Below are 23,642 nucleotides of genomic sequence, written 5' to 3' on the forward strand. Positions count from 1 at the left end.
CAGTGAGTCTGTCCATGTGAAAAGAAATGCAGTGGACTGCCCCCAATGAAAAAAACACCATATTAATCCTGTAATGATTGAGAATTTTTAACATCTGACTATTTTTGGCTGCTCTGTTGTGATAATGTATCTTTGTTGAAAATATCTACCTTGTCTTTATTGCCATCATCATCATCCTGTAATATGTTAACAATGTTCTTGCTTGATGTCTTTGTGTCTGTGAGCGGGAGAGTTAGGAAAATAAAGGTCTCTTCGGTCAGTCATGAATCCCCTGAACAGGACCCGAGCTGAAATGTTGGAGCAGCCCCAGAGCCCCCGGCTACACACACAGCACATCAACCCATGATCTCATGGTCCTCACTTTATCTCTGCCCGGTATAGGAGCAGATTCCGAGCAGAAATGCCCCCCAACAAACCGCAGCAGACTGGACCACGAGCACTGGCTGCAGCCAAATGAGATTCTAGGTAAATTAATATTTTATTCTCTACTTTGCATGCCTGATTTCTTATGCAAGCTTCATTTTAATACTTTAAGTGCAGTGACATAGTTTGTATAACAACTTTTATGTGTTCTAAAGTTTGAATAGTTCATTAAAAATAAGTTTGTGGCATAGAGCAGAAAGGTCTTCACATTCAGAGGTGCTTGTTTGCTGTACATGGACTGGATAATGTGATATATTATATAAAGGATGCATGCAGGATTTGAAAATTTGTCACACTAATGAGGATTTGCAGATTATTCAAGCTTTACATATATTTGCTTATTTTGGGACTGTTATATTGGAGGCATTTTATGAAGCACATTTTGAGCAACAGCACAATTTCCATACATTAAAGTAGCTTATTATCACTGTCAGAAACTGCAGCTTCACAGCTCCCTGTTTGGGTGTGGTTTAGACTGCAGGAGGCATGTTATGAGCATATAAAACACGTGGATCTTATGGAATTGGCAGAACATTTTCTGCTTTACGTGATCTGTAGTTAAAGCCCTCCTGCACGTTGCACTGTAACACACTTTGCAACTGTTTTTTTTTCTGCTAGGATGGAGATGTTGCTGTGGGGAAACCTGAGGAGAGGAGTGGCGCTCTGCCTTCTGCTGTTGGCTCTCACACACGAGGCCACAGGCCAGAGAAGAAACGCAGGACGCAGCAACAGCTACAGGCTGCATGACGACGGAGGAAATGGTAATTCTTTTATATGAGGTATCCGCATGTTAGTGCTGAAGGTCAGGTATTTGAGAGTGCCGTGGGTGTCTCCAGGTGGGAGGATCAGACTCTCTCCAAGCAACAAACACAGATTCAGTTATGTATGATAACAGTGAGAATAGCAACCAATTTAAACAACATTTAGAAACCAGCTTTTCTCTTTGCTTTACTGATTTCACCCTCAGGACAACTTTTCATTCACAAAAAGTAAACATAATATTGGGTCATTTACAAAGTAAAGAAGATGGTTAAGTCGTTACAATTGTTCTTGGCCTGGGAAACGTGAAGTAAAAGGAGGGGGGTAAAGAAAGGAAGGGCTAAAAAGAAGAGGACAAACACACTTTATAAATCATGACTACCCATGTCCATAAAAATAACCATAAAACTCTGTTATACAGTCCATTACCTTCTCATACTTAAACATAGCATTACAGAATAAGTCTATACATTTGTTCACATAGGCTAAATAAACAAGTATGACAAATCTATTTTTATAACTGTTGAATTGATAAATATATAAATGTTTGTAGACAAGTTTATGTTGGTGGCATGTGTGATGAGTCAAAGAGAAGTCTCTGAGTTTCATAGAGCAAACACAAACCACACCCATATCTGAATATATGCAGGGTTGGAACAAGTTCTAAAATATGCAACTTAAGTAAAAGTACAGTTTATTTTAACGCAACTAGGAGTAAAAATATCAGTCTGTTCATTTACTTAAGTAAAAGTACTTTGAGATACAGCTGAGCAATGCATATTTACTTTGACACATGGCGGTGGGGTGGGGGAGTAAGATGTGCTCAAAACATATCCTCCAAAACCAAATGTTGTATAACCAACAGCATACATGTGTGAAGTGATTTTGGCTCTCCAGCTATCCAGGGTGAAGTTATATTTTTGCTGCATCTTTTGTCAGTATTGCACTTCTTTGATGCACACTGAAGTCATGGCTGGCTGTGCAGAGAAGCTTTTTAAGATTAATATTTGGCCTGTGATGTCAATGTAGCTCAAATTAAGGAAAATTGGATTGTTTGACTAATAATGAGATAAATCCACTTGGTATGATTTGAGTTTGCATGAAGACATCCTCCAATCAGCTTGGAATCAAGCAGTTAATGGAAAGCGTTTATGTTTTTGTTGATTTTTTTTGCTCAGTACTTGATGCTATGTAAAGTGCAGTGAAATGCAATACTCACAACTAAAATAGTTACAGAATAAACTGTATGTAATGGTTGCAAGCAGTTTAGCAGTCAGGTCACAAACTTCTAGAGTTTGGAGTTTAAGTCAAAGTTCAAGAAGTCCTCTCAGGCTTTGACATTGACTTTACATATCTAAATATACTGTCTATGAGCCTTTAGTACTTTAGATTGTACACAAAACTCCGGAGCTCACAGGTCACAGAGGGAACAACATAGGGGGGGGGGGGTTGTAACTCAGCAGGTTGTGTTGTAGCTGGTTCAGGTCTCAGCTCCTCCTGTGCTTCACTTGTGCACATGTATCTGTCTTTGGGTTATACACTGAAGCACAAACTGGTCCCAAAGTGTCAAGCATTCCTCTTTGGATAAAGTCTTTTACAAATACAGCCGTTCACCTCCAGTTACCTCTCAGGTTAGTCTACAACGGACTAAAAAGACAACACAGTTGAAAGCTTCTGCACCCTCTCTGTTCTTCTTTTGCAGACTTGTGAATCTTTGTCTGACCTTTTCCTGGTTTTCTTCCCCTTGCAGTTCTGACATGTTCACTGGAGGTGGCTTTCATCCTGGACAGCTCAGAGAGTGCAAAAATCTTCCTGTTTGAGAAGCAGAAGGCCTTCGTGTTGAACTTCAGCACCCGCCTTGCCATGCTGCAAGTCACCGGCTGGAGTCTGAAGGTGCGAATGGCTGCTCTTCAGTACAGCAGCTCTGTGTTGATGGAGCATCGGTTCTCAGACTGGAAAGACCTCGACTCATTTCACAGCCGAGTCAGCACCATGAACTACATCGGTCATGGCACTTACACGACTTACGCCATCACCAATGCTTCACAGCTGCTGGTGCAGGAGACGCCGGCGGACAGCGTCAGGGTGGCGGTGTTGATGACGGATGGGGTGGACCATCCCCGTAACCCTGATGTGATTTCAGCCGCGGCAGAGGCCAAAGGTCACGGTATAAAGTTCTTTGCTGTAGGTTTATCAGACATCGCTCAGCAGAGCCAGAATAACGCCAAACTACGGGCCGTCGCAAGTACGCCTGCACAGCAGTTTGTCCAAAGTCTTCTCAACCCTCAGCTGGAGGAGATGCTGCTCAAAGAGATTGTGAGTGTGGCTTCAAGTGATTGGCCTTTAACCCCAAGTGATTTTTAAAATGTCACAAATTATTCTTTTTTAAATATACTTTTACACCTTTATTGATAGAGGGAAAGAACAGTGGACAGTGTAGGAAACTGGGAGAGAGTGGGGGAATGACATGTGGGAAGGGAGCCGCAGGCTAGATTTGAACCTGGGCCGCCTGCTACATGGGCGCGCAACTAAACCAGTAGGCCTAGTCCCCGCCCAATGGCACAAATTTTGTTTTTAAGGCTCCTGTGAGGGGTCTGTAGCTGGTTATGGCTAAAATTAATACCAATGGTTCTCTAAGACCAGCTAAAGCAAAGTAGACCATCAACAACACTGATGAATCATATTTTCTAATCATTTTTAACGCCTGCTACTGGTTGGTGTCAGACAATGAGATTCGACACACTAAAGAAACAGCTACTTTTTTAGTATTTAAGTATTCACTGTGAGTGGTAGATTTGAATACTGAAGAAAGCAGAGTGCGATATTTTAATTACACATGTACAGGACGAGATTAGCAAAGACGTACAAGGTACACCTTGTCCACAGAGGGAACCAAAATTGACACATAGTGAAAATTCGTCACAGCAGCTTTAAGGCATGTATGTTAGTGATTGTTCTACTGATGCAACAACAACAAAACAAACTTCCACACGTGCATTTTCCACAGCGGTGCAGTGGTTAGCACTGTCAAAGCAAAAAGGATCCTGGGGCACTAGTTGGCCTAGCAGTTCCAGCACACACCCCACACAGAGGCTACAGTCCTTGTTGAAGCTGTAGCTGATTTGACTCCAAGCCTCGACCATTTGCTGCATGTCATCCCCCCACTCTCTACTCCCCATCTTTCCTGTTTTTCTTCAAGTGTCCAAATAAAGGCCAAAAATGCAAAAATGAACTACAAAGAGGAAGCTCATGGTTTGAACCCCAGTTATGCTTTCTGTGCAGAGTTTGCATGTTCTTCATGTGCATGGGTTGGTTCCCTGCAGGGACTGTCTGGTAATTGGTGCTCTAAATTTCCCTGTGGATGTGTGCATTACTGATCATCTGTCTCTATACTGTGTGTCAGACTGGTAATTGACAGGTGATACGTACAGGGTGTGCCCGCCTCTAGTCCAATAACAGCTGAGACCGGAGAGAGCACTATAAGGGGTATAGAAAATAGACAGCCACCTGTAAACTATGGACAGAATTATTAAAGGTCCAACATGTAGAATATAAACGTTTCTAGTTTTGGCAGCTCCTAGTAACAGAAACAAGATGGTGGACACTGTTGTCAGAGCTGTGTTTTGGGTGTTATTGGTTTCATTATAATAAAAGAGTTAAAAGATAGAAAACGAAAACTCTTCAAATATAAACAATATTTAAAGACATATTTGTGATTGGCAAAATGGGGTTAGAATTCGGGTTTTCAGGTTGACATAGCTTTACATCAAGGGGATCAGCACCCTAACAATGAAAACACTGAGCCAGATCCGAATTAAATCTATCCCAACATCTAGTGAAAAGATCTAGGTCAGCTTACAAATGCACAACTTCCCAGATAATGGCAGCAGCCGCTGTGGCAGACTGTCAGCAAGAAGATGCTCCAGTGATTATCAACTATGTGCCAGTGATGCCCCAGAGTCTGCAACCTTTAATCACAACTGAACACCACGGATCACAAACTGATTCCATGTGCTCTCTTCCTCTTTTTGATTGAAGGTGGAAAAAATCCCCCCCACATTAGCTGCTGCTTAGTTTCCTTTTGGAGCACGAATGATCGACTGCACCTCCTGCAGACGATGAAGTTGCAGCAGCATTTAATGTCTTTAGCAGAGGTGTTTACGTTCTGCCTTTTATTCTGTACTTTCTGTCCTCACAGCGGGTTCACGTCTGAGTTACAGAGTTGTGTCTTCATGAGGGGTTTTCCTGCCTGCTTTGCATTTTCCACACGCACACAGAAATGTCAGGGTCAGGGCCCGTCTGAGAGAGTGGCACTGCTTGTTCTGCTTTTCCAAAAAATGTGTGATATTATTCATTCACAGCTGTTTCCTCCAGAGAAAGGGACAAAGCATAAAAATAGATAAAATATATTTATCATGCTCCAAAAAAGTAACTTTTCTTTGAGTTTAGGCTGTGATTATAAAAACTGTAACTGAACCATTGATATATTTGTCTCATGTTTTATCTACAGAGTGCAGTCGCAGCTGAGGGGGTAAGTCTCACTTCTTCATTTAAATCATAGACTTTATGTAAGGCTCTGAAATGGTGGGCCAATGAGGAAGTGACTTCAACCTGCAGTTCTTCTAATGGCCAGCAGGGGGGCACTCCTTTTGCTACATAAAGTCAAATGCTACAGAAGCTTTTTAAAGAACTCATTCTTACTTCAGTTATTACCACACAAAAAAATAAAATGTTTGAATTATTTTTGACACAGCATGATGCTTATTTGTAAGTTATGGGGATCTTCCAAAGCGACTTATTCCTAGCCTTTTAAATGGAAATTAAAATTCTGACAAACCAACTAGTCTAAAGTGGGGAAAAAAAATAGTGCACAATTAGTTTTAAATGGCTCAAGTCTGTGGGTAAACCATATTGAATTGGTTTGTAGAGTGTGGCTAACAATAGCAGAGCTAGCACCACTAGCCTGGAGTCCACCATGCAGGTTGACTTCTACTTGCCTGTGCTGGTTACTCTCCGCTCTGGTTGCCAGTTTAACCAGACAACGTCTACATACAACCTTATCTGTGTTTTCTAGATGAAAATGCTGTCAAACTGCGTCATATATTTGGTAGAGCATTTCAGTATTGTAGTAGTTACCATTATACAGAGCTACAGCCCCGGCTAGTGGTGGGTGGCTTCACCCCAGCTTAGACACAGCGTAAGACTGGCATTTCAGGGCTACAGTAGTGAAAATATTTCAAATTTGTTTTACCAACTAGTAATTCTAGAGCTGACTAGCTAGGGTGACAATATTTGATTGTTTAGTCAAATAAACCCACGAGACAAAGCAAGGGTCTATCAATCAATTTTTATTTGTATAGTGCCAAATCACATCAAACGTTATCTCAAGACGCTTTTACAAACAGAGCAGGTACAGACCGTACTCTATGTTAAATTATTAACAAAGACCCAGCACCAAGATGGGATAAGATCCAGTCTTATATTAATCCACTATGAGCATTGCACCTCACAGTATTTAGCAAGTTACAGGGGCAAGGACAAACTTCCTTTAACAGGCAGAAACCTTGAGCAGAACCAGACTCATGTTAGACAGACATCTGCCTCGACCAAGTTGGGGTTGGAAAGAGGGATAGAGGGGAATAAGAGAGAGAGAGAGTGGTGATAGTGATAGTTTAGGGTGTGCTAAAGGGTTTGGCTACCTGTGATTGAGAAGTTGTTACTACTGCCTGTCTAAGATATCATTTATTTTATATGGAGTTGTACTAAAGAGTCCCGAGAGTAAAATGTCTGTTTGATCAAAAGTACATTTTGTGAAGCCTTTGTTTGGCATCACATTTAATCACAAATGAACCCTGCAAATTAAGCTAGCACTCATACTAGCTAATAAATTAGAGTTTGCTTACCTTGTCCACCTCTACCCTCACGTCCAAATATGTTCTCCTCTCACTCAGTCTTTGGTGTAAATGGCAGCACTGACTTTGTATTGTTTTGTCTGATAGTGTCCGCAGGCTCAGGTGTGTTTGTGTGAAAGAGGAGACAGGGGCCCTCCAGGAAGTCCAGTGAGTTCTATCTACGACACACTTTTCAAAACACACACAGTAACGTCTTGACCTTTGGCTCATAACACTGATGTATTGACATTTCTAGGGTAGAAAAGGAGACTCAGGCTTCAGGGGGGGGCCTGGTCAAAAAGGAGGGAAGGTAAGTTAAATCACAATAAAGAATTTAGAGTATGATTTCATGCAGCTTGTTGTAAGATGTTTTCTCTTCATAAAGGGGGAGTCTGGCTTAAACGGTCGACCTGGAAGTGAAGGCCCAGAGGTAAACAATGTTCCCTTTCCCACCTCATCAGTCTGTTGTTATCAGATTTAATACAGACTTAAAAACAGTTTGTGTTTTTACAGGGACGTCCAGGCTATAAGGGCTACAAGGTAGGAAGTGAAAACATCATTAACATGCAAAAAAAATATTGTTTTATTCATCATGTAATGAGGCAGAGGGTGTGATCATTTTGTATTTTGTCTTTTTAGGGAGAGAGAGGAGACTGTGGCACTCCCGGGGAAAAGGGTGACATTGTATGAGCACTAACAACTACACCATCTCAACTAATATCATGAACTTTATCCTCATAATGAATTAAGTGTTATAATGCAGGGACCTGAGGGACCTCCAGGCCCGCAAGGATCAAAAGGACATCAGGTATGGCACAGACAGACGCCTTCTCTTTTACTTTTATTTCAAATATGAACAGTTGTGAGTCTTGTTTCTAGCATTTTCATCATTACAATAAGAAGGTTTGCAAGCTTTATGTATTATTTTTGGAACAATGGCTCATTATATGAAATATTTAACATGTCTATAGACTCTTTTACTTTATTAAATAACTTTGATATCAAATGTTAGCCTGATACAGACAGATGTGAATAAAGCAAACATTATAAGCTACTTCCTACTTATTAGCATGCAGAGATGTTAGACTTTAGATCAGAGCCCATGTGTCAGAGTACAGCTGCAAACAAGCTTGTAAACTCTTGGTCTTTTATAGATAATATTAATACTAATGTTAACATGCTATAGGGGAAACTGAACATGATAAATATTTACTTTCTCAATAAATTAGGACACTGTTTGCATTTATTTTAGGACCTTTGTACAGCCTTACAGAGTCATATAAGTGTGATCTTGTTGGAATAACATTGATAAACTTTCATACATAATAATATTTATTAAATCATAATTAGATTTATGTGACTGTCACTCCTCTTGACACAAGCTTGAAGCATTTTCCAGATTTCTTTTTCACATTTATTTTTTTGTTGCCCGTCCTTCATATAGTTCACTTCTTTACGTTTGTATCGATACACAGACATCACAACATTTTGCTCACTCTCTAATATGAAAAATGGAAGTGGAATTTGTCTCTTATTCATCTCTGCACTAATGGAATGTGAATATTGGATTATGGGTAATCCTGATACTAATGTGGCTGTCCGAAGCAGGGAATCCAGGCTTGCAGGATATTATTCTTCTGCAGGAACAGACTTTGTGAGGTGGGATTAGTGCAGCCCCTGCTCTACTCTTCCTCCTCTGTGCTACTGGCACAGTGTCAGTATAACCTTGTTATTTTTTTGAGCTTGGCATGAGAATTGAAGGACATGAAAGCCATGAATGTTGGTTTTAATCCTGCTGTACTGTTCATGAGTGGTGGTGGGTGGGTCCTGACCTGGAGTTTGGTCATACAACATGAGGGGCTCACGGGTGAACATTTTTGTGATGCTTTTGTGTGACTTTTTTTTTGTCCCAGATACAGAAAATCCCCTCATTTTGTTTAAGCAAAACGATAGATTGTGTTAATTTTGAAACTAATTAGATTAATACACATTCATATGTTGTTTTTAAGGACTGTGTAAGATTTGAAATTTGTTTTTCAGGGTGCATTAGGACCACCAGGAGACATGGGTCCTGAGGGCCCGACTGGATCTAAAGTAAGTTTCTGCAAATGCATTGTAATTTAGAGGAATTTGACTCACTCTATTTAATTTCTGCTCTGAGAATGATTTCACATACACTTTCCTTTAGCAAAGACACAGAGCATGCTTTTAGTAAATCAAGGTTTTTTGGGTCCAAAAAAAGAAGAAGATTTTTTTAAAGATTAAAGAAATTTGGCCCTTTTTTCTTTCTTTAGAGCAGGGGTTCCCAAAGTGTAGGTCGGGACCCCCTTGGGGGTCACAAAATACACATGGGGGGTCATGAGATGTCTTCCAGAATGGTTTCTTTTTTTTAGGTTATCTAAAATTAGTACACTTTACCCATTATAGTTAAAAAATATGGACAAATATAGTAGCTAAACTTGAAATAAAACCTTGAAAATAGAAAATGTAATGAGTTTTCTGCCCTTCTTTTTGCCAGATGACTCCTAAGTTTAGAGTTAGTGAACAGTGAATTATCAAAAGCATCAGTAGCAGCAGTAGATTAATTCATAACAGCACAGGAAACACAGACACATGCTCATATAGGTGTGCTAATTTTCTGCAGACCAGCTAAATGAAGCCACATTAAATCACTTTGAGGGACAGTGGGAGTCGCAAGTTTTTGGCACCTACATTTTGGGGGTCATGGGCTGAAAAGTTTGGGAACCCCTGCTTTAGAGGAGTAGTTTTCCACTCCCACACAGCGCTGCGCAGACACGTTCCCACACAGCATTTGTATTGTCACATCGCAGTCTTTGGGTGCAAAAGGAGGCCGCATGAAAATGACCTTTGAATGTGTGCCCAGGGCTAATAAGATTCTGATTCCTCCATCACACCACAAATGTCCTGCAGCTTTTCAACAAAGATGTCTTTATCCAGAGGAAATATAACGTGATTCATTACATATGGAAAAAAAAGTCTAGATATGAATCAAGAGAAGGTTTTATAGCTTATAGAACAAAGTGCGGGTCTTAGTTCCCATATGTGATAAAAGTTGAAGAAAGGCTCAGAGTCACTTAGACAGATGTCACAGCATTTAGTTTCCAATTAAATTCTCATATAACGTCTGTTTGTGAGTCTGAGTGCACAAATGTTGAGGCTATGTGTTGACCTTGTTTAAGGTTTCACAAATTATTGCATTATCTGCATCCGTGCAATGTTTCAGTGGTTCATTTAAAAAAAGGGTTTCTTCATGTTTAATTGTGAAGGACATATTCATGACTTCTTAATATTGAGTTTAGAGTCTAAGAGAGTGCGTTTTAATTAGCTATAGAGTAGAGAACTTAAGGGCAGCATCATCTGCATACAGGTAGAGCAATTAGTCGATACAGGTTTGGAAATGTACCAAGCAGAAAAAGATAAGTAGATGCACTGAATATCAATGTCTGACTCCAATTTAGATTTTGTTAACCTGATCTGAACTTGTTTTACCCGCCACAGGGAGACAGGGGGCCCATTGGGACTACTGGACCACCAGGGGACATCGGCATTGGATTCCCAGGGGGCAAGGTAAGCTCTTTATATTAACCTGAACTCCACAGAAACATCCTCTACAGTTAAATTATCTTCCTAAAATCAAATGTACACCTTCATGTAATCTCAAGAGGCAGAAGATCATTGGTATTTATCTGACATCCAAACATTTATCCCATAACTTCAAAGTTTTAGGACCTTTTAGGAGCTAAGATGATTGCTGAAGCCCTGTGGGAAAGGTTACTACCTTATAAAGAGATATTAGCAAACACCTGATGTGGTCCAGGGAAAATAATAAATGTCATACTTTGCTGACCGCTGCTTTATGATGCTCACAGGGTGAAAAAGGTATTCAGGGAAGACCCGGTTCCACAGGTCCTGCTGGGATCGGCGAACCAGGACTTCCAGTGAGTATGGAAATAGAAAAATATGATATTTGTGTGACTTTGAGTCCATGTTATGCACAAAAGAGACTTGGAGTGTTCTCGCAGACTTGCTGGAATGGAGAGGGTAAATGAAAAGGTTGATTTAACTTTGTTAAGTTAATGCATTTAAGAGGTAAATGGAAGATTTCAATGAAAAGTTTTCATCTTGAATCACGAGAAAGCTCTTGAAAAGCTAAATCACACATGCTAGATTAGCCTTTTTGACTTCTATCTGATCTTCTAGTAGTTATTAATTATAGATTTAATATGGTGTCAGTCATGAGCATGCTCTATGCTCTGTTTGACCCTCCTCCTCTCTATGAAGGATTTCTGGGAAATGAAGTTTGAAGCATTTTTCTGCCCCCTGCTGCCACCTAGAGTACCAATAATTCACCTTCTGTCTGCCTGTCCAATGACCTCCCCCCTTTTTCTAACTTCCTCTTTAATACAGTATATCTGAAGTTAATAAAGATAATCATTTGAAGCTCTTTGTTTGTTCCAGGGTCCTCCAGGACAGCCAGGAACACAAGGAAACCCTGGACCACGTGGAGAGGGATTCCCAGGGCCGAAGGTGGGTCAGATTTGTAACCCTGTGTCAGGCAGTGTGTTTGTTAACCTGCTGAAAAATGATGACCATGATCTTGACAGAAGCTCAGAGCAGTGTCTGACCGATTTTACCCACACATACATAACGCAACAGGATGCATGATTCATGGTATCTGCTCTGATTTAAGGGGGGAACTGTGGTGCTGCTGGAAAACACTACTTGTAGTCATGAAGAGTGCCACTGTGCTGTTCATCATGTTGCATGTCTGCATGTGATGGAGAAAAAGGGGATATCTATATGTGCAAAGTTTAAACAATGTGTGATTACTTTTATCCAGAATGTTCTTTATTGGCTTGATTCACATGTGAATCACGATGGACTAATTTAAAGTGTATGTAATCATATTCAAAGAGATGGTTGCAGGACATTATGGTCTGTAGTGTGTCACACCTTCTGCTTCTGTTTTAGGGCGATCGAGGATATGACGGTTCAAGGGGAAATCGTGGACTTCCTGGTGTTGGGGTCAAAGGTGACAAGGTGCATAGACTTATGTTTCTGCACATATATCTATCATAGGAATGTATATACTTAATACCAAATACCAAAATACTCGACTACAAGTTGGACTTAAAACCATACTTTGAGTAGGGATTGATAAGTTTAGGTTTAAGAGGAGGGAGATTTTTCTCAGCACATAAAGGAACATTTAATCCCTCAGTTTATCAGAAACATAAAGATTAGAGAATTTGAAGTGCAAGTGTGAAAAATGGTGGTCTGTGGTGGATACTAAACCTGTCTCTGTGTCCCCAAAGGGCAGTCTTGGACCTCCCGGGGTTCCAGGTCCAGTTGGTTCTCCTGGTTTAGGATTTCAAGGAGAAAAGGTAAATGTGGAATTACATTTTTAAACCCTGACTGTTGAAAAAATATGAATTATTGTTGCTGTCTTTTTTCTGAGAGCTAAATCAGGTAAGAGAAGAACAACCACATGATAACATTATTGTACAAAAAGCTTTTAATACTTCCAACCTGCTCACTTTGATTGAGTTAGCGATGATATCTGTTAATCTAACGGTTCTGTCTCTCAGGGGGATCTGGGTCCAGTCGGGCCTACAGGTCCCAGAGGAGCTCCAGGTACTGGAATAACTGGACCAAAGGTAGGAAAGAAGGGGGGCGTCTGTAATCTATATTTGACTCAGAAACTAAGACAGTAATCGTGAATGACAGTCAGCTGATTCTCGGTCTGATTACATCCAAATTGTTTTGCATATTTTATCACAGACACAGCTGATAAAGAGAGCTGGCCTGTCAATCAGATGTAGGTTTGAATCTGTCTCCCTCTCAGTCATGGAGGCTGCTGAGAGGCTGCTACTGATGGATATTCATTTCAACTATAAGAAACAGCTCTGACGTTTCTGTTTCTTCTTTTTTAATTTCATCTGAATCTGCTGTTTCATAAAACAAACTGATAATTTCAGAATAAAATGATCCTCTTTTTAACATAAACGAATATTAAATGGATGACAGCAGCCTGATCTGTTGGATAAATATGCTGACCTGCTGCTGAAATACTTGAGAGGGAAAATATGCTAAATTATGCTGCATTCATGTGCTCTCACGTTCTCAGCTAGGAAGCTGTTCTTCCAACTTTGGTGTGTTCAAATGCTTTAAACTCGTAAAGTCGGACGGTTGTAACAACAACAAGAAACATCATGGGTGCCTGAGGTGCAATACGTGAATTAATACAAAAGTTTCTTACCATTTATGAAACATTGTTTGCCCGCTGTGTTGATGACGGTGCTGACGTCGAGTCAGTAAGTCAGGCACCAAATTCTTTCCAGAGTTCCTTACCAAGTTGGTGTTCAAACTTGAGAAGCATTTTCAAACTCAAAAACTTGTATTTCCAATTTTTCCAACACCACGTGAATGCAGCGTCCAACAGTAAAACTAGTCCTCAACATATAGACTGCTGTTTTAGATACTTTTACTAGATCGTTAAAGAGCTTTGGAGAATATCATCATTACATTTGTAATTATGTTTGTTGTAATTAATCAATCAGTCAATCAACAAGAAACAGTTTCCATCATCCAGTCTTTGTGTTTCATGGATATAACATCAAACATTTGTATCTTAGACGTGACGATTTCATGTCTGTATTTCTCGTACATGATGCGTATTTAGGTTTTGAGCTTTATGTTGATAAATAATAATTTAAGACATCTCTTTGAGCTATTGGAAATGAAAAGGGGCCTTTAATTTAATTTAATTCACAAAATGATTTGCATGATAATTATAACGTAATAATCAGCAAAGTAAACTCAATAAGAATCACAGGTTTCTAGTTTTCAAGCTTAGCATATTTAAAGCACATACTGTTATTTTTCAGGGGAATCAAGGACTCTCAGGTGACCGTGGACTGCCAGGTGAGAGAGGTGTTGGACAACCAGGACCCAAAGTAAGTTCTCTAGATCCTACCGAACTAATCACCCAACAGAGTAGTTCAAAGGAAGAATTAAATACATTCAAACTTTAAATAAGTGGTGAACATTATTGTTTTCATGTCACCATCAGTCTGCATCCTGCTGATGTTCTTTCACATTACTCTTCCCTCTCAGGGTGACCCCGGGTCCGAGGGGTTAATAGGAATACCAGGTCAACCAGGAGAGGACGGAGCCTCGGGACAAAAGGTAACCCCATGACATAAAACAAGCTTCTCTCTCTCTCTCTCTCTCTTGAACATTTCTCCCACATTTCCTACCTGTCCGCTGCTGCATTGACTGTCTCCAAATGACTGCAGGGTGACCTTGGACTACCTGGACCCAGGGGACCCGACGGTGCTCCCGGTAAAGGTGTACCTGGAGCAAAGGTAACAGACACTTGTTACAGATGATGCATGTATGAAAATGTACTGTCACATATATACATTTTCAGATTCAGTCATAGTTTAAAAGGTAAACACAAAGTGCTGTAGAGGATTCAGAGTGTCATTTAGAGGAATACGAGATATGGTTTTGTTTTGCTCTGCAGGGTGACAGAGGGGATCGGGGGTCAAGAGGCTCTTCAGGTGCAGTCGGTCCCGTTGGGCCAATGGGGCCAAAGGTAAGTAGAAATGATAATAATAATTGAGTGCTATTACATCCTCGTCTAATAAACACATACTTAATGATCAGTCCATCATGAGTTATTTGTATACATTTTAAACCTTTTGATATCTCAATGATAAAAATGTAAATGTAGAGCCTCACCTGGTTGCGTTGTCTTCTCCTGCAGGGGGAACCAGGGATAATCGGGCCTCCAGGAGTAACTGGGCAGCCAGGGAGGGGTATAGCTGGTGCCAAAGTAAGATCATATCATGCTAAAAATCAAACAAACAAACAGCTGATTTAACTTTAATCAGTGACACTGTATTGACTTTAGGGAGAACCAGGTCCAAAGGGTGCACCTGGAGCCATGGGAGAGCAAGGGATTGGTCTATCTGGACCCAAGGTGTGTTCAGCTGAGGTGCACTCTTCACTGCTCACGTGCATGTGTCATGAACAGTCCTGATTTAAAAAGTGTGTTTTGATTTGTAGGGAGACAGAGGGTCATCAGGGCCTGCCGGACCACCTGGACTGAAAGGTGAAGGTTTCTCCGGTCCACCAGTGAGTATGAACCTACAGTTTAACCTCCTAGACTTCTACTCTCTACATTCAGCTGCTGCTGTGTGTTTTAATGTTGTGCTGTGTCTCAGGGAGTTCCTGGACCTCCTGGCCTGCAGGGGGAAACTGGAGCTGATGGCATGGGTTTACCTGGACCAAAGGTAAAAACTCATCCAGGAACAAAAACACAAAACATGGACAGAAAAATGTCAATATTATTAATTTTGGTTGTGAAAGTTTCTTTCACTTCATCGGGGATTGCTGTTTTAGGAATTTGCATTGTGTGGTTTTATCATGCAGGAACTTAAGGGGGGATCATTTTGTCACAGAATGCCATTTGTTGTCTTATGTACATGTATTACAATAATTTGTTATTCGAATTATCCTTTATGCTGAAGAAAAATGTGGTTTAACTCAGCGTTTCCAGATTTCACATTTTTCAGGAGGTATTGTGTCTCTCTGTAATTTTTTGCACTGGTGCTTTTTCATGTTCAGCCCAATACTTGGTCTATTTTTCCCTGCTTCTTTTTTTTTCGTATTTTTGAGATTTAAGTATTAATGTGGGTTTTGACAGAAGTCTATAATTATTTCCCATTAAGGGAGACCGAGGCCTACCTGGACCAGCTGGACCTGCCGGGCCACCAGGGATCGGTTTGATCGGTACAAAGGTAATGTTTGAAGGTTTTTTATTTGTTTATTTCATTATTTATTAAATCATGTATTTTTTTTAGCAACACACACACACTTACACACACATCCACACACACTTTTGGTTCTCCTTTTTTCCTTCAGGGTTCAGTCGGCAAAATTGGCCTACCTGGTCCACAGGGGTCACCTGGAGAGGGCATCCAGGGACAAAAGGTACCACTGTCTTCCATCAGTTATAGACTCTGAATGGTAGTTTGAGATGAGATATGAGAAGACTCTGGCTTTCAAATTATTACATTTCTATTAATGGCTGAATTTCAATTTTCAATTATTTAAAAAAATCCATTATTTTGGATTAAAAACAGTTTTAAGTGCATATTAATAATTTAAATAAAATCTTGTTGGTGTCTTGATTCGGAAATCAGATAAGATGAGATGAGGTCAAAGATTGAAAACACCTGACCAGCCCTCAAAGTCATCAGTCTGTTTTTGTGTTAACAACAATTTTCTATCAACTCAGTCTTTCTTACTGGTTCTTTGAGCTCTTCCATCAATCAGTTTTTCTTCTCTGGTTTCAGGGGGAGCCTGGGTTTCAGGGGATCTCTGGCCCCAGAGGTCCTCCTGGACAAGGTCTGCAGGGGGACAAGGTAGCAATATAATGTCAGCAGGGAAACACAGCAATGTGAAAACACTACATCATGTACGAAAATCAAAGAACAATACGTCTTTAAATGTGTTATTAAGGCTGATAGACGACACGTTCTGTGCCCCTTCAGGGGGAACGAGGGTTCAGGGGTGAAAAAGGCCTCAAAGGAGGACGAGGGGAAGCTGGAGAGGCCGGAGCCCTCGGACCTGTGGTACTTGGTTATGTTTTCAGAGTGATTCATATTCCTACAAGATGATCTCACTGCAGCCAATGAGTGATAACGATTTGTTTTTTTATATCACAGGGTAGAGTGGGTCAAAAGGGAGAGGCTGGACTTACAGTAAGTAAAGAGCATCAGTTGTGGTGGGCCACATGTAGAAACAGAATACTACATTTGAATGACACTGGTGGAGGGTTACATCCCAAAGAGCTTATCGTCCATTTCTTTCAGTACTTTGTAGTTTTAAAATTGCAGTCTTACATGAAATGACAGTTTCCTCATATAATAAAAAATATATTTTATTTTATTCTTCCAGCAGAATTGACTGGGGGATCTTTAATACATGACCATGGCCTGATTTCAGACAGTTTTCCTTTGTTGTGAGCACATAGTCGGTTCTTGATAAGCTACTGAGCAGTACTATTCAGACTATGAAGGCAAAGCAGATGCTGAAATCCAGTCCCATGACCAAAAAATTTAGCATATAAATACAGAATCTGTGAATAAACATGAGTGTTTCCCTGATAAAAGCACTTGCATTTCCAAAATTATGAGCCTGATATCAATTATGTGTAAAAATAAACAGTGACCTGTTAGTTACTAATTTCCATCACCCAGCAGAAGCTGGTCCAGCAGAGCGGGTTAGTGGTGATAATGCAACAGATTCTCTGTTCAAATCACCAACATCACAAGCAGTGGATTGTTTTTTTTTCCAGCATCTGCAAGCGTCAGACATAAATGGTTTCTAATGTTGAGATCTGAAAACACATTTGTAATTAATCAGAATTTGTCCTGCCAAATAGATCCAAACTTACATCCTGTTACACCCCAACCTAAGGCGGCTTTATGGGGCGAACAACCATCCACAACATGGCCCAATAAAATCACAAATATACTTTCAACTATCTAAACCATGAGATGTATTATTAAATGACAAATAGCTAAACAATAAAAAAGATTAAATACAAAGTAAATGAAAAAACGCAACACAAAAATCTGTGTGAAAGGCAGCACAGCAGCAGCCTCAGATCCTTTAAGGGCAGCTGTGGACTTATATGCCCCTGAGAGCAGGTCAACCTCATTGTGTAATCATAGGTTTCACCTGCAGGGTCAAAAACAACTGAAGAACAAGGAACATTCAATACAAAACACACAGCTGCAACAACTCCAAAGATTGTTATTTTGAAGGGTGCTTGAGGGCATCTTTCCAGGCCTGCAACTGCCTACAAATCTCAGTGACCCAACCTGCACATGACCTTCTATGTAATATGTACAGCCTCTGGTGTAATGAATAAATACCCTGCACACCTCCATTCCCAGGGGTGTGCAGGTTGTGTTTTTCACAACAAAAACCTTTCTGTCTTTTTCAAATCTGCATCCTTTTTTGTTTTATTTTCACAGAGGGAAGAGATCATCAAAATAGTGAGATCCATTTGTAGTAAGTGATCAGAAATGTATGAGCTCATATTTTAAGTTTGGTGTTTCTGCTTCTTGTTTAAAACCTGTATCTGTTTCTGTTCCTTCAGGTTGTGGAGTGACCTGCCGTCAAACCCCCTTGGAGCTGGTTTTCGTGATAGACAGCTCAGAGAGCGTCGGCCCGGACAACTTCAACGTGATCAAAGACTTTGTAAACTCTCTGATCGACCGCGCCTCAGTGAGCCGGGCCACCACGCGGGTGGGTGTGGTCCTCTACAGCCACATCAACATGGTGGTGGTCAGCCTCAGACAGGAGGCAACCCCAGATGAGGTTAAATCTGCGGTGCGTTCAATGACATACCTGGGCGAGGGTACGTTCACAGGCAGCGCCATCCAACAGGCCAACCAGGTGTTTAAGGCGGCGCGGCCAGGTGTGAGGAAGGTGGCCATCATCATCACAGACGGGCAGGCAGATAAAAGAGACGCGGTCAGTCTGGAGAGCGCCGTGTCGGAGGCTCAGATGAGTAACGTGGAGAGGTTTGTGATCGGGGTTGTGAACCAGAGCGATCCTCTGTATGAAGAGTTCAAGAAGGAGCTGAATCTGATGGCGTCTGACCCTGACAGCGAGCACGTGTACCTGATAGAGGAATTCAAAACACTCCCAGGTGAGCATGATGGTCACATGATGGGTTAATTCACCAAAATTTAACATTTTATTTTATTTTTATTTTTCACACTTCATGTAAAGCGTCTTTGAGTTCTTAGAAAAGAGCTACATAAGTTCCATCAATTACTATTATTATCATATTTTGGAGGCAAATGGACTTTCCCTTTAGAACACTGACTTTTACAAATGTAGGTACTTTGAAGGACAAGTTATTTTAAAGAAACTACAACCAACTTAGAAACATTATGTTGTATTGCAATAAATTAAACTGACCTTTACCAGCTGCAACAAGAATGAACCTTTGTACGTGATCAGCCATGTTTCAATACAATAGAAATCATCTCTGGAGGTAAATTTTAGGTGCTCAAGCATTGGAAAATTTGCATTAATAAGATTTAAAATAAGAGGCAACATCAGCCAGAAGGGAATATCTGATGTGCATCAACAGATAAACTTCTGCACCTTCTCCTCTGAGGAAACAGGATTTAGGTTTTGGAGAATTCAAACAGTTTCTTTTTTTGACACTTGGTGGCAACAATGTGCAAAAGTCCACAAAGGTCTGTAAAGATATTGCACCAGTTTGTTCTTTACACACTTTGGGAATTAATCAGGTGAGAGACACATCGATTGGTTTTAAGTATGGGAGAAAAACAACTCTACAGCTAGTACCATGCTGCTCAGAGCAAACACCCCAAAATGCACACATTTGGAGTTTTATTTTTACAAACACAGAAGTGAAGCAGAAGAATTTGCTCTACTGAATACTTACAGTAAACAGGTACTCATAGAAATATCCGTACAAAGCTGCATATATTTAAATATTTACCATGAGTGTTTTATTATCTTAGAAATGTATTTTATTTTGGTGATTTTAATTTCCTGTGTTAAGTTTTTTTTTACTCAACAATAATTTTGTTAGTCTTTTATACAGATTAATACAGTACAGTGAGCTCTTGGAAAGAGCGAAAGATACAGAAGAAAAAAAACAGTAACCCCCTCCCTCTTGAGTTTTAACATCTTATTTTACCTTGTGTTTCCACATTAATATATCATGAGAGTGTTTCCTCAGTTCGTTCAGCAACTTGTTTTATTTTTATTTATTTATTTTATTTTTAGTGTTTTTATTACTATTGTTGTATATATTGTGTTCTTAACCTTAGGATTGTGGGGTGAGTTTGGGGTCAGGGCTGGGATCTTTATCTTAATTTATTCTATTTTAAGTTGTTTTTATGTACAGCAATTTGTGCTACAATGTCATTGTATGAAAAGCGCTTTATAAATAAAGTCTGATTGATTGATTGATTGATTGATTGATTGATTGATTGATTGATTGATTGATTGATTGATTGATAATGTTCGTCTTGTCTGCAGCTCTGGAAAAGAAACTCCTGAGTCGTATCTGTGAGGATGGAGAAAGACGTTTGTTCAGTTCCATCCCGAGCTCCAGACTGCCTCCAGGAATCCCAGAGGACTCAAGTAACGTTCGAGAACCCCCATACAGGACGGACACCGACACACCCACCTTCACAGGAGACTTCAGGAGACTTCAAACAGGGGTGAGGAAAACAAACATTTTCTACTTTTTATATCAATTTACCAGGATACAGAAGAGTACAGCAGCTTAGATGATCCTCTGCTCTGTTACAGCCCGGCCCTCCAGCACCACAACCCAAAAGAGAACCCATTGCTCCACAGAGACCGGACACTGTGGATAGATCCTCCTCAGTGACTCAGAGGTTGCCTTTCTTCGACTGGGAGCCCTTCAGACCTGTGACAGAGTTCGGACCACAGTTTAACATGAAGGATCCCAACCGCCAGAAGGTGATGACGGGAGCCGTCGGGCCTGCAGGTCCAACACTGAAAACCATGCCTGAGGAGAGGACGCCAGCACCCTCGCCTTCGACTCCTCCACAGCAGGAGACGTCTGAAACACAAAAATCAGGTAACAGCTGAGAGTTCACACAAAAGACAATACAGAGAAATAAACGGTTGCAATGTTAAATATCAATATTTGATAAAGGAGAAAAGTTAAATAAATTTGTTTTAAAATGAAGAGAAAATATTAAGACTGTGAGGTAAAAACCTTGAGTATACTTTATAGATTAACTTTGCATTTACTATATACTATACTAGTTTAGCTTTAAGGCTATGAACTGGAAATGTCATACTCCCACTGACATGTTATCTGAGATTTGAGGGTATGAACAAGAAGAAAACTGTGACAATGTGAGGAATAATTCCACCTCTCTGGAACTACACTTGCTCACTTCCACACAGAAAGTATGATGAGAAGTGATATATAGTTCTATCTAAGCTAACCAATACCCACTTAGCTAAGCAAGGATATATTTTAGTAAATTATCATGCTAGTTATTTCAACTTATTAAACAGAAGGGGAAGGTTTTAGCACGTGTTCCCAAAGTGTGGGTTCGGACCCCCTGGGGGGTCGCGAGACACAAATGGGGGGTCGGGAGGAAGCGGTAACTTCCAGTCTATAAATATGAGGCCAATGTGGAAGTGTTAAAAACTGCAGTTCATCGAGCGTCCACTTGAGGCTAGCTCCGGACGTACTGAAACGAGCCGTTTCAGACTTCCGTGTTTTTGTTACGTCACAACAATATCCGGTCTGTCACGGAGTCAGAGCTCAGAGCTTGTTCAGCCCATAGACTGTATAAAATACAACTCAACCCCTCCTCCGTTTTTCATTACCTGCACACATGTGTGGGAACAAGGAGCTTAGGAGGGAGGCATGCTAGTTGTAGGCTGTCTTAATAAACACAAAGGTCAGTTTTACTCCCCACGTCTGCAGATTTGAAGATCTAGTGGATGTTTTTTATTTGTCATGGATAAGTGCTAGCGCTAGTTAGCATAGCCACATAGCTACATGTTCGTAGCTGTGTACCAAGACACACGTCTACATACTGACAAATAAAACAACAAGAAACACTAAATCTGTGACCAATCCTTCAGAAAGGTCCTGCTACAGGCGCCTCTCCGTCAGGATCAGATTCTGGATCAGATTCAGAGGGTTGAAGTAAAGCGATCTGTGAGCAGCCGTGTATATTCAGCCAACATGTAAACATTAGATCAACGTGCTGGAGAGCCGAGGCACATCCACTTCCTGAGGGGGCGTGGTCAGAGAGAAAACAGAGTGTTCTGAGGAGGACTGAAGAAGAGGGCTTTTCAGGCAGGCCAAAATCTGATTTGAAGTGTTTTTTTGAGCATAAACTTTAAAGACATGTTTTGGGGACCTCTTAGACCAATATATATTGATGAAAAAAGCGTGATATGTCACCTTTAAGATTACAAGTTTTCCATTATGAGAGGCACAGCTGACTTGATTGACAGGCGGGAACACTGTAGCTGTTGGCTAGGATGCTCAAAGCCCGCCTCTTTACCTCACACTAGCTTGACAGCACTTATGTTGAGTTCAACATAATACATGTTTATACAGTCTATGGTCGTGAGATGTCTTCCAGAATGTTTTTTTTAAGTTATCTAAAAATAGTACATTTTACCCATTATAGTTAAATATATCAACAAAAATAGTAGCTAAACTTGAAAATAGAAAATGTAATGAGATTTCTGCCTTTCTTTGTTGCCAGATGACTCCTAAGTTTAGGGTTAGTGAACAGTTAATTATCAAAAGCATCAGCAGCAGCAGGTTAATTCATAACAGTACAGGAAACACAGACACATGCTCATATAGGTAGGCTAATTTTCTGCAGACCTGCAAAGTGAAGCCACATTAAATCCCTTTGAGGGACAGTGGGGGTCGCAAGTCTTTGGCAGCTATATTTTGGGGGTTGTGGGCTGAAAAGTTTGGGAACCCCGGAGTTATAGGACTTCAAGGATCAGATTTCTTCTAGACAAGAAGTCTTTAAATCATATGCTTTAAATAATGTAAAATATCAATATCAAAATTCACCTGAAAGCTAACACTAACTGTCTTTAATCATTTGAAGGCATATTTTGGCTTCACATTTAACACCACTTGCTTTTCATTGTCTTGAGCAGAGCGCTGCGGCCACGTCCTGGATCCAGGTCCTTGCCGGGACTACGTGGTGAAGTGGTACTACGACGCCGTGGCTAACTCCTGTGCGCAGTTCTGGTTCGGAGGCTGCCTTGGAAACAGCAACCAGTTTGAGTCTGAGAAGAGCTGCAGAGAAACCTGTGTCAAAGCATAACACCTCAAAACCTGTGGTTACAAACAGAACATCCATCATAAGGAAGTATTTCTCTGTGACTTCCACTCGATGTTTTAGTTTCATAAGTGTAGCAAAGGATAGGAAGGTGAACAGAAAGATGTGATACAGGAGGCATCATTGAATCAAACTATAAAAGCAGTTTTCCTGTAGCTAAGTATTATCAATTTTGTGTTTGCTGGCCAGGAGGACTTCTGTATTCAATGTGTCGAACAAGCAAAGCTAATACAGAGGAATAAATGTGATGTTACTTACACACTGTTGAACAGCTTTGTTAAAGAAAACTTCATAACATTAACTTTGATTTAGGAGAAGTAACTGTTTGTTTTTTTGTAAGATGCTATAATGTATTTTTGTACATTATGTCTCAAGTTTTATATGTGTATGCTTTTTAATACTGTGAATTTTCATTTATTAAAAATAAAAAGATTGAATAAGACTTGCATCAGAGGCACTTGTTGCAGGTGGTTATGGATCAAAGTTTCAACCAATTGAATGGAGGTAATAGACGATGTTGAGAGAATACAGTTGAGGCCAAACTGATTAGCCCCCCTTGTGAAATCAGATAAATGTTAAACCACAAACAACAAGTGTTTATAGTTTATCT

General features: G+C 40.3%; 1 protein-coding gene across 1 annotated transcript; it reads left to right on the forward strand.

Moving 5' to 3' along the window:
- Positions 1–223: 223 nt before the first annotated feature.
- On the forward strand, positions 224–23,474 carry col28a1b (collagen, type XXVIII, alpha 1b). Its single transcript, XM_034697061.1, has 35 exons — positions 224–465; positions 1,042–1,184; positions 2,933–3,498; positions 5,693–5,713; positions 7,182–7,241; positions 7,330–7,383; positions 7,459–7,503; positions 7,587–7,613; positions 7,713–7,757; positions 7,837–7,881; positions 9,114–9,167; positions 10,593–10,661; positions 10,964–11,032; positions 11,553–11,621; positions 12,066–12,134; positions 12,410–12,478; positions 12,683–12,751; positions 13,982–14,050; positions 14,211–14,282; positions 14,393–14,461; positions 14,623–14,694; positions 14,866–14,934; positions 15,013–15,081; positions 15,168–15,236; positions 15,326–15,394; positions 15,833–15,901; positions 16,026–16,094; positions 16,460–16,528; positions 16,658–16,738; positions 16,832–16,867; positions 18,149–18,185; positions 18,274–18,828; positions 20,202–20,386; positions 20,478–20,772; positions 22,848–23,474. Exons 2-35 carry the CDS (start codon positions 1,043–1,045, stop codon positions 23,015–23,017), a joined length of 3,597 nt encoding a protein of 1,198 aa, XP_034552952.1. The 5' UTR covers positions 224–465; position 1,042; the 3' UTR covers positions 23,018–23,474.
- The last annotated feature ends 168 nt before the right edge of the window (positions 23,475–23,642 follow it).

This window comes from Notolabrus celidotus, chromosome 12 (genome assembly GCF_009762535.1).
Source record: "Notolabrus celidotus isolate fNotCel1 chromosome 12, fNotCel1.pri, whole genome shotgun sequence".
NCBI lineage: Eukaryota > Metazoa > Chordata > Actinopteri > Labriformes > Labridae > Notolabrus > Notolabrus celidotus.